We start from the raw sequence: 16,465 nt of genomic DNA, 5'->3' as shown, positions 1-16,465 counted from the left end.
GTGAGCACTGAATCCTCTGTGGCTGCGGCTGGAGTCGGACCTGAAGCGAACAAACATGGAGTTCTGGGTGGAGGTGATAGAGGGAGGCAGACTGGAGCCACACACTCGGGCCAGCAGAGGAGATGACGCAGTTGGACCGTCGTGGATCTACAGAGACAGAGTAAATGATCAGTCTTAAACAGACCGTGTCCACAGTCCAGATCCAGATCCAGTCCAGGTTTCCTCTTTGGTACAGAGTCTAGTTAGAGCTGGATCAGGATCAGGACTGAACCTTCCCCCTGCAGACTGTTGATCTCTGCAGGATGTGTAAAGGTTCGTCGACCACTACAGTTATGAACACATGAACCAACTACAGTTATGAGCACATGAAAACAGTCACTCACAGCCACGTAGTCCCAGGCACAGTTACTGTGCTGCTCGATGTCCAGGTCAGAGAAGTTGAAGGAGACTCGGTGGTGGGAGTCCACACTGAGGACCCAGGAACAGTCCACATTGTTGGGGTAGCTGCTGGGATAAGAAGGAGAGTGGATCTCCCCTGATGGAGCAGTGACTGGACCCCCGCAGCCTGAGTAGGAGGGGCAGAGGGTCAAAGGTCACAGAGAGCTGTGTGTCTGTGTGATAACAGAAAGTCTGAATGACAACAGGTGATCTGGAGAGTCACAAAGAACATCAATAACAAATAAATCCAGCACCTGCACTTCAAGCTTTCAGAACATGAAGGAAAGAACATTCAGGAAATCTTGTTGATTGTTTTCAGGTTAATAAAAAACTTCAGGTTTAAAGCTTCACATTCTGGATCAGTCTCACAGACTCACAGACACTGACTCAGTCACTGACTCTTCTTCTGACAAGAACAACCATCAGTCCAACAACCTCCAGCCACCAGGATAACAGCCTCACCACCGTGAGGTTCTCTGAGGTTCTCTGTGGTACTCTGTGGTTCTCAGTGACTCCACCCACCTCCCTGGACTTCAGTCCAGCTGGCGTTGAAGCCTCGGCCGCTGACGTAGGCGTCGGACTTGAAGCGGACTGTGAGCAGGTTCCCGGTGCTGGAGATCTGCATGGGGCTGGACGTGGTGCTGCAGAGCTTGACCAGCTGAGGGGCTGAAAGGTCTGGACCTCCGTACACCTGAGGGGGGGGGGGGGGGGTCAGAGGTCAAAGACAGGTCACTGGTTCCACTGCTGAGTCACTCGTGAAGACATGTTCATTCAGAGACGTGTCTCTATCAATAGTCAACATAAAGACAACAGTTTAATGAACTCTGTAAACCAGCAGGACCAGGACCAGGTCCAGGTCCAGGTCCAGGTCTCACCTCCAGAACATCATAGTTACAGTCTGGGTGGAACTCCACGTCAAACTCATGGATGGTGAGGGTGATGCTGCTGCCAGCTGATGTGGTGATGTACCACAAACACTCCCTGTTCTCGGGGTACCTGCTGGGGTAGTCTGGACTGGTGAAGGAGCCCTGTGGACCAGAGAGATCCCCCCCACAGCCTGCAGGGACAGAAGACCACTGAGCGTCACCATACAATTAATACAGGGATGATCCAGGCTCCAAAACCCAGCAGACAGCAGGAGCAGACAGAACCGCAGTAAGAGAACAGGAACCTCCTGGATGGTTCCATCTACACTCTGAATAGAGATCCTACTGTCTGTCATGTGTCAGAGACCTGAACCATGAGCTGCTCCAAGAAAGTGTTACAGAAAAATCACCAGTTTATCAACATGAGGATAAAAATGAACATAGTTAACATAGTAATGTTTTGATGATGTAAAATCATCACACTAAATAAAATCAGTGTTAGACATGAAAGAGGAACAACATTAACTGTCCTCACAGGAAACTGTCACATGACAGGAGAGCTGCGTTCACAGGGGATGAGCGGTTTAGTCCCTGCCTCCAACACGTTACATCATCACATATGAGTCGACCCTGTATTTATCTATTTATTCAGATCACCATTAGCCAACAACATAAATTCATAGACAATACTTCAGTGACAACAGATACATCAACACACATCCATATCGTTCATACTCACAATGAGACTCACAACACGACAGCCACTCAAAACCTCTAATATACAATAACTCTATAATCATTTCATTTCTTTAATAACTGAGAAAAGACAATTCAATCCACTAAGTAACAAAAAAGATAAATATAAAAATAAATATGTGGGATGAAATAACTCCTGTATCCATTTCCATTTTAGAAAACTCATAGTGTTATAACTATTCCTCATGAAAACAAATACAATCTGAACTTTATTTTAAAACATATTTTATTATTTTCTAATGTCAGAAACTCGGTAATGAATTCATGCCACTGTTGCTCCTCTCTGTATTAAACAAGTTCAACAAGAGCGCAACACAAGATGACCCTCTGATGTCTGCTGGGTAAAATAATAAGTTACTATAAAGTGTTTGTGGGTTTTAGTTCTGATAATGTTCTGATAAAGTGAGACACCCTGCCCCCACACACACACGTACACACACACACACACACACGTACACACACACGTACACACACACGTACACACACGTACACGTACACACACGTACACACACACGTACACACACACGTACACACACACACACGTACACACACACACACGTACACACACACGTACACACACACGTACACACACGTACACGTACACACACGTACACACACACGTACACACACGTACACACACACGTACACACACGTACACACACACACACACACGTACACACACACGTACACACACACGTACACACACGTACACGTACACACACGTACACACACACGTACACACACACGTACACACACACGTACACACACACGTACACACACACACACACGTACACACACGTACACACACGTACACACACACACACACACACACACAACACACACACACACACACACACACACACACACACACACACACACACGTACACACACACGTACACACACACACACACACACACACACACACACACACACACACACACACACACACACACACACACACACACACACACACACACACACACACACACACACACACACACACACACACACACACTCCCTCTCACCGTTCTGGTACCACATCATCCGGAAGCCGGACAGAGACAAGGAGCTGTCTGATCTGAACACCACAGTGAGGGAGGAGCCAGAGCTGCTGTTGGCTGGTGGGGGCCTGTACCCGCAGAATGAACCAATCAGAGGAGCCTGTGTGTTCGGTCCATTATAGAGCTGGGGAGACATATGGAGAGAGAGAGAGAGATGTGAGTGCACAGTAAAACACACAGCCATAATAATCGGGGCTGTTGGAGAGGAGCAGCACCTTCACATAGTCGTACGGACAGCTGCTGGAGGTGGACTCCAGCTCGAAGGACGTGAAGGTGTAGTTGATGGTGTTTCCTCCACTGGCCTGGATGGTCCAGCTGCAGTACGAGTTGTCTGGGTATTCGTTGGGAAAGTTCAGTGACTCCAGCACCCCCTGGTGTCTGCCTGAGATCAGCACGTCACGGCACGCTGAAAACACACAACACACGCTGAAATACACACTCTGAAATACACACAATACACTCTTAAATACACAGAATACACACATGGCACACACTGTATTGACGACTCTCTATTGATCCAGATTTATTAAATATAAGGTCCTGGATTGATCTGTATTACTGTCCAACAACCTTCACCAGGATGGACTCAGTGACACAACTCTCATTAACACCTGAAAATACAAAATCCTTTAAACTGATCAGATGACACAGACACAGATCCATTAAAACATCTGATTAATGACAACCGCTTCCTCTGGACTTTTACTGAGTTCAGTTTGAATATTGAACCTCCGAACATCTGATGAATGTGATGAATAAAGCAACCTAAGGTTTATTTTCTAAAACTACCAAGTATAACACTACAGCCTATGTGTGTGTGTGTGTGTGTGTGTGTGTGTGTGTGTGGCCGTACTGGAGGTGTATGATGCCACGAAGCCTCCGGTGCTGATGCTGCTGTCAGTGCGTAGTTTGATGAACAGCTGGTGACTGGAGGAGTTGATGCTGCTGGGAAGCTGACTGCCACACAACCTGGCTATCTCTGGAGCACTGCTGCTGTTCCCATCATGCACCTGAACACACACACACACACACACACACACACACACACACACACACACACACACACACACACACACACACACACACACACACACACCAGCTGTTGATCAGTGAAACCTAATGATGAGCTCCTGATGATCATGTTACTAACAAAACATGGATCCGTCTGAAAAACACTGAGGATTAAAACCTGACCCTCTGTGGAGTTTATATCTTTCGCTGTTCAATTCAAATATCAACAGTATTTCTCCACATTTAAAAACCATCAAGAACACAATCCTGAATCCACATGAATTATATTTACACACCTCCACCTCCTCACACACACAGTGTTTGGAAACTACCCCTACCCCACCCCCCACCCCACCCTGGGGGGACAGTACTCACAGCCAGGTAATCATATGTGCAGGTGGAGCTGGACTCCAGGTGGAAGTCAGAGAAGGAGAGGATCAGCCGGCTGCCTTGGCTGGTCCCGACGGTCCAGTAGCACTCAGAGTTAGGATGGTAGGGCAGGGGGTAGTTAGGGGAGGAGAACTGCCCAGTGGCCGTCGTCAAAGACCCCCCACAGCCTGGAAGGAAGGAACGACATCACATGGAGAGTTTCGTGTGCGTGTGTGTGTGTGTCCCTCGTCCCTGGAGGACATGTAGTTCACTCTTTTACACGTTGATGTGAAGAACAAACATCGTCCTTCAGGTGAAATCACAAACATGGATCATAAAACGTCCTCCTCTGTCTCCCCCTAGTGGTGAGACCTGATCTGATGCTTCTGTTTGTTCTGCAGTGAACACTCTTCTTCTTCTTCTTCTTCTTCTTCTTCTTCTTCTTTCATTCTGTTTCTGTCTGATGAACCTCACAGGTCAAACAGCTCCTAATATAAAAACAGTGTGACACTCACCAGCTAGTGATCCGTCCCAGTGAGCCATGAACCCACTACGTGTTATCGAGCCGTCGGAGCGGAATCTGACCCACAGGCGGTTGCTATGGGATACCAGGACCGGAGGCCTCTGATTGGAGCAGAACTTACCAATCAAAGGAGACGTCTCATAACCACCATCCCTGAAAAGACAAGAAGTTCAGAGGGTCAGAGGTCAATAAAGGAGACAGGTGTGTCACCTGTGGACAGTTGGATTAAAAACCACAGTGTAAGTGTCAGGTATCCGAGAGGATGAGACACAATCTCACCTCGAGACATATCTCACAAACATCATGCAGAGCGACACAGACGTTCAAATGATACTTCTAAGATTCATTCATTGCTCATTTGTTCAGTTTTGAGAAGAGTCTGGATCCAGCCTCCTCTTCTCCAACCTTCATCCTTCTCTCACCTGATCTCCACAAAGTCTGAGCTGCATGAAGGAGGGAAACCCTCCAGGTAAAAGCTGGTGAAGTTCAGCTTGATCTGCATGTTGACCTGAACAATGATCTTGTAGATGCAGTCTCTGTTGGTGGGGTAGTAGTTGGGGTAGTTAGGTGAAAAGAAGGAGCCTGTGGGGGCAGTGAAGGTCTCACTACAATCTGAAGAGAGAGAGAAACAGAAGCTACAGCTTCATCTTCACATTAAATCACCTTGTTATTTCTCTAAGATGCTAACAGCTCATGCTAACAGTTCATGCTAACAGCTCATGCTAACACTCTCTGGATTTCCAGCGGTTCACTCCTACACTCTCTGCTCACTCACACATAGTTAAAGACAAACACAGCAGAAGGTTGGTGGTTAACTGAACCACATGACTGATTAGACATCAGAGTACTTTAGTCCTGCACAGCTAATGAGCTCAGAGATTCACGTCATGGTCATCTTCATCAAGATGTTCATGAGTGAGACTCACTGTGGTGCTCAGACTGTTGGTCCTAGCTGTTCTCTACACACACACCGTTTATCAAAGTATCTTGTGTGTGTGTCTGTGTGTGCGTCAGTATCAATGTGTGTGTGTGTGTATCAGTGTGTGTGTGTCAGTCTGTGAGTCTGTATCAATGTGTGTGTGTGTGTCAGTCTGCGAGTGTGTATCAGTGTGTCTGTATCAATGTGTGTGTGTGTGTGTGTGTCAGTCTGTGAGTGTGTATCAGTGTGTCAGTATCAATGTGTGTGTGTGTGTATCAGTGTGTGTGCATGTGTGTGTGTGTCAGTCAGTGTGTGTGTGTGTCAGCCTGTGAGTCTGTATCAATGTGTGTGTGTGTGTCAGTCTGTGAGTGTGTATCAGTGTGTCTGTATCAGTATGTGTGCGTGTGTGTGTGTGTGTGTGTCAGTCTGTGAGTGTGTGTGTCAGTCTGTGAGTGTATCAGTGTGTTGAGTTCTGAGGTTTATCAGTCATGAAATAGACTAATCACCTTACAAAGTCTCTCATGTTTATAATATTATAAAATATAAAAATGATAATTTACAAGATGAATCATTGTTTTGGAGCCTCAGTGTCTGGACCAACACAGTGGTCTCACTAATGAATGAGGAGGCTGTCTTCTTTAAGACCTCTGAGCCTAATCTTTACAGCTGTGTCCAAACTGGTCACACCAGGACCTGAACCCAGGACTGGAATCCCCACAGTCCGGTCTGAACTCAGCGAGATGTTGAAGTGGAGGCTGAGCTGTGAGGTGAAGGGTCAGTGTGAGGTCACCTCTCTGACCAGGTGAGTGTTACCTGTGGCAGCGTTGAGGGAGATGTAGCTGGCAGAGAATCCCTCTGTGGACAAACTGGAGTCTGTCACAAACAGCAGAGTCAGCTGATTGTCAATGCTAGTGATGGAGGGAGGCACTGAACGCCCACAGTACCTGGACACAACACAACAGACACACACACACACACACACACACACACACACACACACACACACACACACACACACACACACACACACACACACACACACTGTCACTCAGAAGTCTCTGCAGAGATGAAGAATCTCAGCTTCTCTCCATCAATCACGTCTTTATGGTCAGAGACATGAGACAGTCTACTGGAGTCTGACTGACTTTAAAGACTCTGGAACCAGAGTCTGGTTCCTCCTGGTCGCACGCACGCACGCACGCACGCACGCACACACACACACACACACACACACACACAGTATCTACCTGCCAATCTTGGTTCCGGTCTCAACAGTCCCATTGTCGTAGACCTCCAGATAGTCCAGGACACAGTTCGTGTGGTACTCCAGGTTGAAAGACTCAAAGGTGAGCCGGACCAGTTTGCCGGGGGCAACATTTATGTACCAGGTGCACCTGGCACCATGGGGGTAGTTGGTAGGGTGGCCAGGGGTGGTGATGGTGCCTGAGGGACTGGTCAGGGTGTCACCACATCCTGGGTCAGGAGGAAGAGGGCAGATGGTCATCGATGGAGATGGTGGACTTCAGGAACCCTGACCCTGAGTCTCTTTAGAGAAATCTGGGTCATCAGCCACAGACTTGAAGATCTCAGCATGTTAAAAAGTCAATGACACCCTTAGCATTAGCTTAGCATAACCCTGAGAAAGCATACCAATGTACACTGAGTATTTCAAAGCATCTTGTAAAGGTTTACAGTGTTAACCAGATGAGAGTCTCTGGAGTTAATGTTTAGGTTCTGACCAGGACCGGCATGTTTACATTTAATTGCTGTGTGTTTCACTGTGATCACAGAGACTGGATTCAGTTCATGGTTTGAACTGGAAAAGGAGCTGAGTTCAAAGGAAGTGGATTCAAAATCAGTGTGAAAGTGATGATGCGATATTCTTCTCTTCTGTTTCCACACAAGGAGCTAAACACAAAGTAAGAGACTGTCACAGTGAATCAGACTGAACGTGGTGTTTGTGTCTGATCATGAAAGCCACACACACACACACACACACACACACACACACACACACACACACACAACACACAACACACACACACACACAGACAACAGACAACATCGACCAGACTAACAGACTCCAGATTTCCCTTGGTGTTTTGCAGGATGCCACTAAAATCAAACCAAATCAAATCTTTAAAAATGTTTTTTGCTGAATAAGATCATCAGTGTGATTTCAGGATCCTGTTCAATGCGAAGTGTCTGCAGACTCTCACCCTCCAAGGCAGAGCTGTAGGCCGCCTCGAAGCCGTGGTTACTGACGGATGAGTCGGTCTTGAAGCGGACGTACATGGATCTCTGAGTGGACTGGAGACTGGGGGGAGTCTCAACACCACAAAATGTCCCCAGCAGTGGAGAGCTGGACGTGGAGCCGTCCCTGACCTGGAGACAGAGGACGCATGATGACTGACCCACTGTCCCCCCTCTGTTCCATGAGATCAAGGACATCACACGTGTAGAATGTGTCACTTTACCTCGACAAAGTCGAACCGACAGGACCCCCCCTCAACGTCAAAGGACAGGAAGTTGAGTGTGACCACGTAGCCCTCTGGCTGGTTGATGACCCACTCACAGACCTTGTTGTGGGGGTAGGCGTTGGGGTGGTAGGGAGAGCGGAGCTGCCCAGTCCCAGACAGAGTACCTCCACAACCTGGGGTGGGGGATTTACTTTGAGTTTTAATGAACTGGAAAACAATTGTAATATTACATCTTTTCTAATCATATGTTATTCCAGTGTCAGGTCTGTTAACATGAACATGAACACAGTCTGAGACTGAAGCCGTGACTTTATCAGCTGTTCTGACACTTTCCTGCTCCTCACCAGAGAACACATAAACATGATGTCATGTCATGTGTGTGTATAAATGTGTGAAGACTCACCCACAGTGTAGACGGCCCTGAAACCAGCCCGGCTCACTGAGCTGTCAGACCTGAACCGGATCCACAGGAAGTTGGAGGATGAGATGATGGGGGCTGGGAGGGTGGTCCCACAGTATTTGCCAATCAGAGGGTCGGTCTCCACACTGCCGTCACGGACCTGAGAGAGAGGCGGGAAAGAACAGGAAGGAGACATGCTGAGTCTTCTGTACGTGCAGCTTTTAGCCCAAACTGTAAACACAAACTGTAAACACAAACTATAAACACAAACTTTAAACAAACTTTAAACACAAACTGTAAACACAAACTGTAAACAAACTATAAACACAAACTTTAAACAAACTTTAAACACAAACTATAAACAAACTTTAAACACAAACTGTAAACACAAACGGTAAACAAACTATAAACACAAACTGTAAACACAAACGGTAAACAAACTATAAACACAAACTGTAAACACAAACTGTAAACAAACTATAAACACAAACTTTAAACAAACTTTAAACACAAACTATAAACAAACTTTAAACACAAACTGTAAACACAAACGGTAAACAAACTATAAACACAAACTGTAAACACAAACTGTAAACAAACTATAAACACAAACTTTAAACAAACTATAAACACAAACTATAAACAAACTATAAACACAAACTGTAAACACAAACTGTAAACAAACTGTAAACACAAACTATAAACACAAACTGTAAACAAACTATAAACACAAACTATAAACAAACTATAAACACAAACTATAAACAAAAACTGTAAAAACAAACTTTAAAAACAAACTATAAACACAAACTGTAAAAACAAACTTTAAACACAAACTATAAACACAAACTGTAAACACAACCTACAAATATAAACTATAAACAAACTATAAACACAAAGTATAAACAAACTGTAAACACAAACTGTAAACACAAACTATAAACACAAACTGTAACCAAACTATAAACACAAACTGTAAACAAACTACAAAACTATAAACACAAACTTTAAACACAAACTATGAACACAAACTGTTAACACAAACTATAAACACAAACTGTAAACAAGCTATAAACACAAACTATAAACACAAACTGTAAACACAAACTTTAAACACAAACTATAAACACAAACTGTAAACAAGCTATAAACACAAACTATAAACAAACTATAAACAAAACTGTAAACACAAACTATAAACACAAACTGTAAACACAAACTATAAACACAAACTATAAACAAACTATAAACAAAAACTGTAAACACAAACTATAAACAAACTGTAAACACAAGCTACAAACACAAACTATAAACACATCATAAACACAAACTACAAACACAAACTGTAAACACAATCTGTAAACAAACTATAAACACAAACTTTAAACAAACTTTAAACACAAACTATAAACAAACTTTAAACACAAACTGTAAACACAAACGGTAAACAAACTATAAACACAAACTGTAAACACAAACTGTAAACAAACTATAAACACAAACTTTAAACAAACTATAAACACAAACTATAAACAAACTATAAACACAAACTGTAAACACAAACTGTAAACAAACTGTAAACACAAACTATAAACACAAACTGTAAACACAAACTATAAACACAAACTATAAACAAACTATAAACACAAACTATAAACAAAAACTGTAAAAACAAACTTTAAAAACAAACTATAAACACAAACTGTAAAAACAAACTTTAAACACAAACTATAAACACAAACTGTAAACACAAACTATAAAAACAAACTATGAACACAAACTGTAAACACAAACTATAAACACAAACTGTAAACACAAACTACAAATATAAACTATAAACAAACTATAAACACAAAGTATAAACAAACTGTAAACACAAACTGTAAACACAAACTATAAACACAAACTGTAACCAAACTATAAACACAAACTGTAAACAAACTACAAAACTATAAACACAAACTTTAAACACAAACTATGAACACAAACTGTTAACACAAACTATAAACACAAACTGTAAACAAGCTATAAACACAAACTATAAACACAAACTGTAAACACAAACTTTAAACACAAACTATAAACACAAACTGTAAACAAGCTATAAACACAAACTATAAACACAAACTGTAAACAAGCTATAAACACAAACTATAAACATAAACTGTAAACACAAACTATAAACACAAACTGTAAACACAAACTATAAACACAAACTATAAACAAACTATAAACAAAAACTGTAAACACAAACTATAAACAAACTGTAAACACAAGCTACAAACACAAACTATAAACACATCATAAACACAAACTACAAACACAAACTATAAACAAACTATAAACACAAACTGTAAACACAAACTATAAACACAAACTGTAAACAAACTTTAAAAACAAACTATAAACACAAACTATAAACACAAACTGTAAACACAAACTATAAACAAACTATAAACACAAACTGTAAACACAAACTATAAACACAAACTGTAAACAAACTATAAACAAACTACAAACACACACTATAAACACAAACTGTAAACAAACTGTAAACAAACTACAAACACAAACTGTAAACACAATCTGTAAACAAACTATAAACACAAACTTTAAACAAACTTTAAACACAAACTATAAACAAACTTTAAACACAAACTGTAAACACAAACGGTAAACAAACTATAAACACAAACTGTAAACACAAACTGTAAACAAACTATAAACACAAACTTTAAACAAACTATAAACACAAACTATAAACAAACTATAAACACAAACTGTAAACACAAACTGTAAACAAACTGTAAACACAAACTATAAACACAAACTGTAAACAAACTATAAACACAAACTATAACACAAACTATAACACAAACTATAAACAAAAACTGTAAAAACAAACTTTAAAAACAAACTATAAACACAAACTGTAAAAACAAACTTTAAACACAAACTATAAACACAAACTGTAAACACAAACTATAAAAACAAACTATGAACACAAACTGTAAACACAAACTATAAACACAAACTGTAAACACAAACTACAAATATAAACTATAAACAAACTATAAACACAAAGTATAAACAAACTGTAAACACAAACTGTAAACACAAACTATAAACACAAACTGTAACCAAACTATAAACACAAACTGTAAACAAACTACAAAACTATAAACACAAACTTTAAACACAAACTATGAACACAAACTGTTAACACAAACTATAAACACAAACTGTAAACAAGCTATAAACACAAACTATAAACACAAACTGTAAACACAAACTTTAAACACAAACTATAAACACAAACTGTAAACAAGCTATAAACACAAACTATAAACACAAACTGTAAACAAGCTATAAACACAAACTATAAACACAAACTGTAAACACAAACTTTAAACACAAACTATAAACATAAACTGTAAACACAAACTATAAACACAAACTGTAAACACAAACTATAAACACAAACTATAAACAAACTATAAACAAAAACTGTAAACACAAACTATAAACAAACTGTAAACACAAGCTACAAACACAAACTATAAACACATCATAAACACAAACTACAAACACAAACTATAAACAAACTATAAACACAAACTGTAAACACAAACTATAAACACAAACTGTAAACAAACTATAAACAAACTACAAACACAAACTATAAACACAAACTGTAAACAAACTACAAACACAAACTATAAACACAAACTGTAAACAGACTATAAACACAAACTTTAAACAAACTATGAACACAAACTGTAAACACAAACTATAAACACAAACTGTAAACAAACTATAAACAAACTACAAACACAAACTATAAACACAAACTGTAAACAAACTGTAAACAAACTACAAACACAAACTATAAACACAAACTGTAAACAGACAATAAACACAAACTTTAAACAAACTATGAACACAAACTGTAAACACAAACTATAAACACAAACTGTAAACAAACTATAAACAAACTACAAACACAAACTATAAACACAAACTATAAACAAACTATAAACACAAACTGTAAACACAAATTGTAAACACAAAGTATAAACAAACTATAAACAAACTATAAACAAACTATAAACACAAACTGTAAACAAACTGTAAACACAAGCTATACACACACCATCACTGCCTCACAAAGAAAAACACATTTAAAAATATAAATAATAATAATATAAAAACTCTATGGGCCTCATTTATCAAACTAAACATGTGGTCTAAAGGAGGACGAGCATTCAGGTTGTTTCCACATCACTTCTGTTATTTTAACGGCAGAAAAAAAAGGTTAATCAGAGTCTCTGAATGAATAATGGGAGTATTTTGGGTCTAACATGCAATAAACCAATCAGAGAGCCATCTCCCTTTCCCATTAAAAGCTAGGTGAGCTGCAATTTGATGGACTGATATTATAATGGTGGATTTTCCAGGTAGTACAGGTAGTACCTGTAGACAGGTACACCAGGAATCCACCAACAGGTCTGGGTCCAAACTGGAGAAGCCTGCTCTGCACCCTCAGTTAAAGTCTGAACAATCAAAGGAGGAGGTGGTAGACACACAGACTGAGGGCGTCTCCATGAATTATATGGAGTTACAACTGACCAGTCTGATGTGTGTAGGAAGTCCACCAGGAATCCATGAAAACAGTTTAATCAATGAATAGTTATAACTACAGATGTATGGACACATGATATAGTTACTGTTGTAATGCAGCGTTTTATTATCAACCTGCAGCCTGATAATTGGAAACATCCTACCTCCACATAGTCGAAGGTGCAGCTGCTATGACTCTCCAGGTTCATGTGCGTGAAGTTAAGGGAAACCTTCTCACTGGCCGGTAACCTTATCAGGTAGATGCACTGGCGATTGTGGGCGTAGTCATTGGGCCAGTTGGGGGAGATGATGATGCCCTCACTGTCAGTGAAGGTACCACCACAACCAGGGTCACCTGGAAACCACATACACCTGGATGAGGACTGTACCTGTGCATGTCAGGACACGAAGCATGAGGCTGACAACACTGAGGAGGTCAATATGTTGTAGAGATGAGGTTCAGTCCTCAGAGAGAGATACTGACACCATGATCTATATGAAACCTTCAGGTACAGCTCTACTGCACCATGAACGGATGAGTTGGACCAGATCCAGGTGACTCTCCTCAGACTCTGAGTGAACCCTCAGAACAGACTTCAGAGACCATGAGACCACTAATGGATCAGTTTGATATAAACATCTTTAGCTATTCACCAAACCTGACATGAAACTCTAAGACATACTGTCTGACCAGAGAGAAACTCTTCATTATTAAATATGACAGATGTTGAAGTATGACTGACTGAATCTGGAGCACATGAAAAAGTGCTGTACAGCGCCCCCTGTGGTATAAATTACCTCAGAGTCTGGATGGAAAGCTCATAATCACCCTAATTAAGAAGAGCAAGGAAATAATGCAGACGACCATCATCACATTTAGCTGCTCTGGCAAATCAGAAAACATTATGTACATAATGTAAACTTCATACAGAATCTTCTAACAGCTTCAATACCCGCACCACATCAATTCAACCAGAGAGAAAAGTTCATTTATCGACGCAACAACCTGTTTAAGTTTATATGTTGACCTAAAGCTACAGCTGTAACAGAACCATCTACAGAACCATCACTAAACATCCTCAACTGAACTGGTTTCATCTTTATCTGGTTCTATTTAGTTCTGCTGAAATTCACTCACTATCAATCAATCAATCTAAATATATTTTATACATATATATCCTGTACTTCACTGTTTTCAAACCAACTGTCTGAAAAAGCAGAAGATTTATACACATACACATATGTATATATATATATATATAGATATATATACATATATAATATACACAATGTATTATTATAGTATTAACCGTTAATTAGCGTTATCTATCTTAGTCTGTTACAAACTTTGTAAAGATGAAAATATTTCCAGAAATAACATTTGCTGAACTATTAGTATTGTTGTAGGCAAATAAATGATAAAATAAACAAACAAATCATAATCTCTTGCTCCTTATTTTACTAATATGGCGCTCGTACAACTGTTGTATAAAAGCAATATCTGAGGGAGTGATGTTGTTCTGGATATCAGCACGGCTCGATTCAGTACAACATCAAATCCTCGAGTATGATATGGCTAAATTAAAAGTTGTGGGAGACAGTGTCATTCATGGATTGTGTTACATTGTGTTACACTGTGTTACATTGTTTTACATTGTGTGTACTTCTTGTGTGCACAGGTTCTCACTTGGTGATGTTGTGTATGTGATGTGGAAGCCTTGGTCAGAGACACTGGAGTCAGAGTGGAAGTGGATCCAAGCAGCTGGACCTGTGGTCCTCAGGGGGGCAGGGGCTCCAGTACTGCAGTACTTCCCCAGAACAGGGTCTTCAGGAAGAAGACCGTCCCGGATCTACAACATGTGGCCACACAACACAATCAATACAACAACAGTAGGAGTTTCAAGATTGTGTTACAGAACTTAAGATCATTGTCCTCGTTGACACACAGACACAGACACACACAGACACAGACAGACACACACAGACACACACACACACACACACACACACACACACACACAGACATAGACACAGACACACAAACACAAACACACGCGCACACACACACACACACACACACACACACACACACACACACACACACACACACACACACACACACACACACACACACACACACAACACACACACACACTGATTGAACCTGTGATGAAGGGATGGTTACAGAGAGGTGAGAGGAGCACACACACACACTATGAATATATGAATACATGGATATGTGAATATATGCATATATCTATATATTGATGTATGGATATACTGTATGAAAACACGTCTGACCTCCAGGAAATCAAAGGTGCAGTCAGGGTGATGCTCCAGACTCAGAGTCCCAAAAGCGAAGGTAATGAGCAGGCTTGGCTCCACTGTCACCGTCCAATAGCAGTCCCGGCTCGGTGGGTAGTTTCCAGGGTAACCAGGTGAGTTAATGTTGCCATAGGGAGCAGTCAGCTGGTCTCCACACACTGATGGGGGGAGATGAATAGTGACTTGAAGACAGTGGATTCTGGTTAAAACCAACAACCCCAGATCAGTGTCTAACAGCGCTGGCGGCAGCTGCCTGCAGTGTGTCTCAGTCTGAACATAGTTTCAGAATCAAAAAGAGAAGTCTTTAAGTTTTTAATTAGCTTGAATTAATCTAAGGATTACTCTAGACCAGAATGAAACACCTGTACCTGGGTCCTGAGACTGCCAGGCCACCGTGAAGCCACCAGCATTGACAGAGTGGTCGGAGCGGAACCAGAAGTACAGGGCATTGTGGGAGCTGAAAAGCTCCTGAGGGTTGTTCTGGCCGCAGTACTTCCCGATCATGTAAGCAGAGGCACTGTCGCCATCATGGATCTGAAGGAAGTCGAAGTTACAGTTGGTGCTGCTCTCCAGGTGGAAGAAGGGAAAAGTGATACGCAGAATCTGCGGAGGAGAGAACAGAGTGAGATGACCTGTGATGACATCATTACATCCACTGACAAAGCTCCGCCTCAGCTCGTCCTGAACACCTGTACAG

General features: G+C 41.2%; 1 protein-coding gene across 1 annotated transcript in view; it reads right to left on the bottom strand.

Annotated features, from left to right (window-relative positions):
• cubn (cubilin (intrinsic factor-cobalamin receptor)) overlaps nt 1-16,465 on the bottom strand; it is a 44,080-nt gene that overhangs the window by 19,247 nt on the left and 8,368 nt on the right. Inside the window, exons 14-32 of the mRNA XM_056363707.1 lie at nt 16,137-16,371; nt 15,745-15,926; nt 15,131-15,293; nt 13,608-13,798; nt 8,827-8,983; nt 8,421-8,596; nt 8,163-8,328; nt 7,191-7,416; nt 6,757-6,887; nt 5,447-5,636; nt 5,017-5,177; nt 4,508-4,689; nt 3,975-4,131; nt 3,337-3,527; nt 3,086-3,245; nt 1,314-1,495; nt 961-1,129; nt 384-565; nt 1-147 (exon numbers count right to left, since the gene is read on the bottom strand). The exon at nt 1-147 is cut by the window's left edge and continues 10 nt beyond it. Of these exons, the coding sequence (XP_056219682.1) occupies nt 1-147; nt 384-565; nt 961-1,129; nt 1,314-1,495; nt 3,086-3,245; nt 3,337-3,527; nt 3,975-4,131; nt 4,508-4,689; nt 5,017-5,177; nt 5,447-5,636; nt 6,757-6,887; nt 7,191-7,416; nt 8,163-8,328; nt 8,421-8,596; nt 8,827-8,983; nt 13,608-13,798; nt 15,131-15,293; nt 15,745-15,926; nt 16,137-16,371 (3,348 nt within the window). The remainder of the gene's footprint in view (nt 148-383; nt 566-960; nt 1,130-1,313; nt 1,496-3,085; nt 3,246-3,336; nt 3,528-3,974; nt 4,132-4,507; nt 4,690-5,016; nt 5,178-5,446; nt 5,637-6,756; nt 6,888-7,190; nt 7,417-8,162; nt 8,329-8,420; nt 8,597-8,826; nt 8,984-13,607; nt 13,799-15,130; nt 15,294-15,744; nt 15,927-16,136; nt 16,372-16,465) is intronic.

Source organism: Seriola aureovittata, chromosome 20 (assembly GCF_021018895.1).
Source record: "Seriola aureovittata isolate HTS-2021-v1 ecotype China chromosome 20, ASM2101889v1, whole genome shotgun sequence".
NCBI classification, from domain to species: domain Eukaryota; kingdom Metazoa; phylum Chordata; class Actinopteri; order Carangiformes; family Carangidae; genus Seriola; species Seriola aureovittata.
This window is presented reverse-complemented; position numbering and strand designations above follow the sequence as displayed.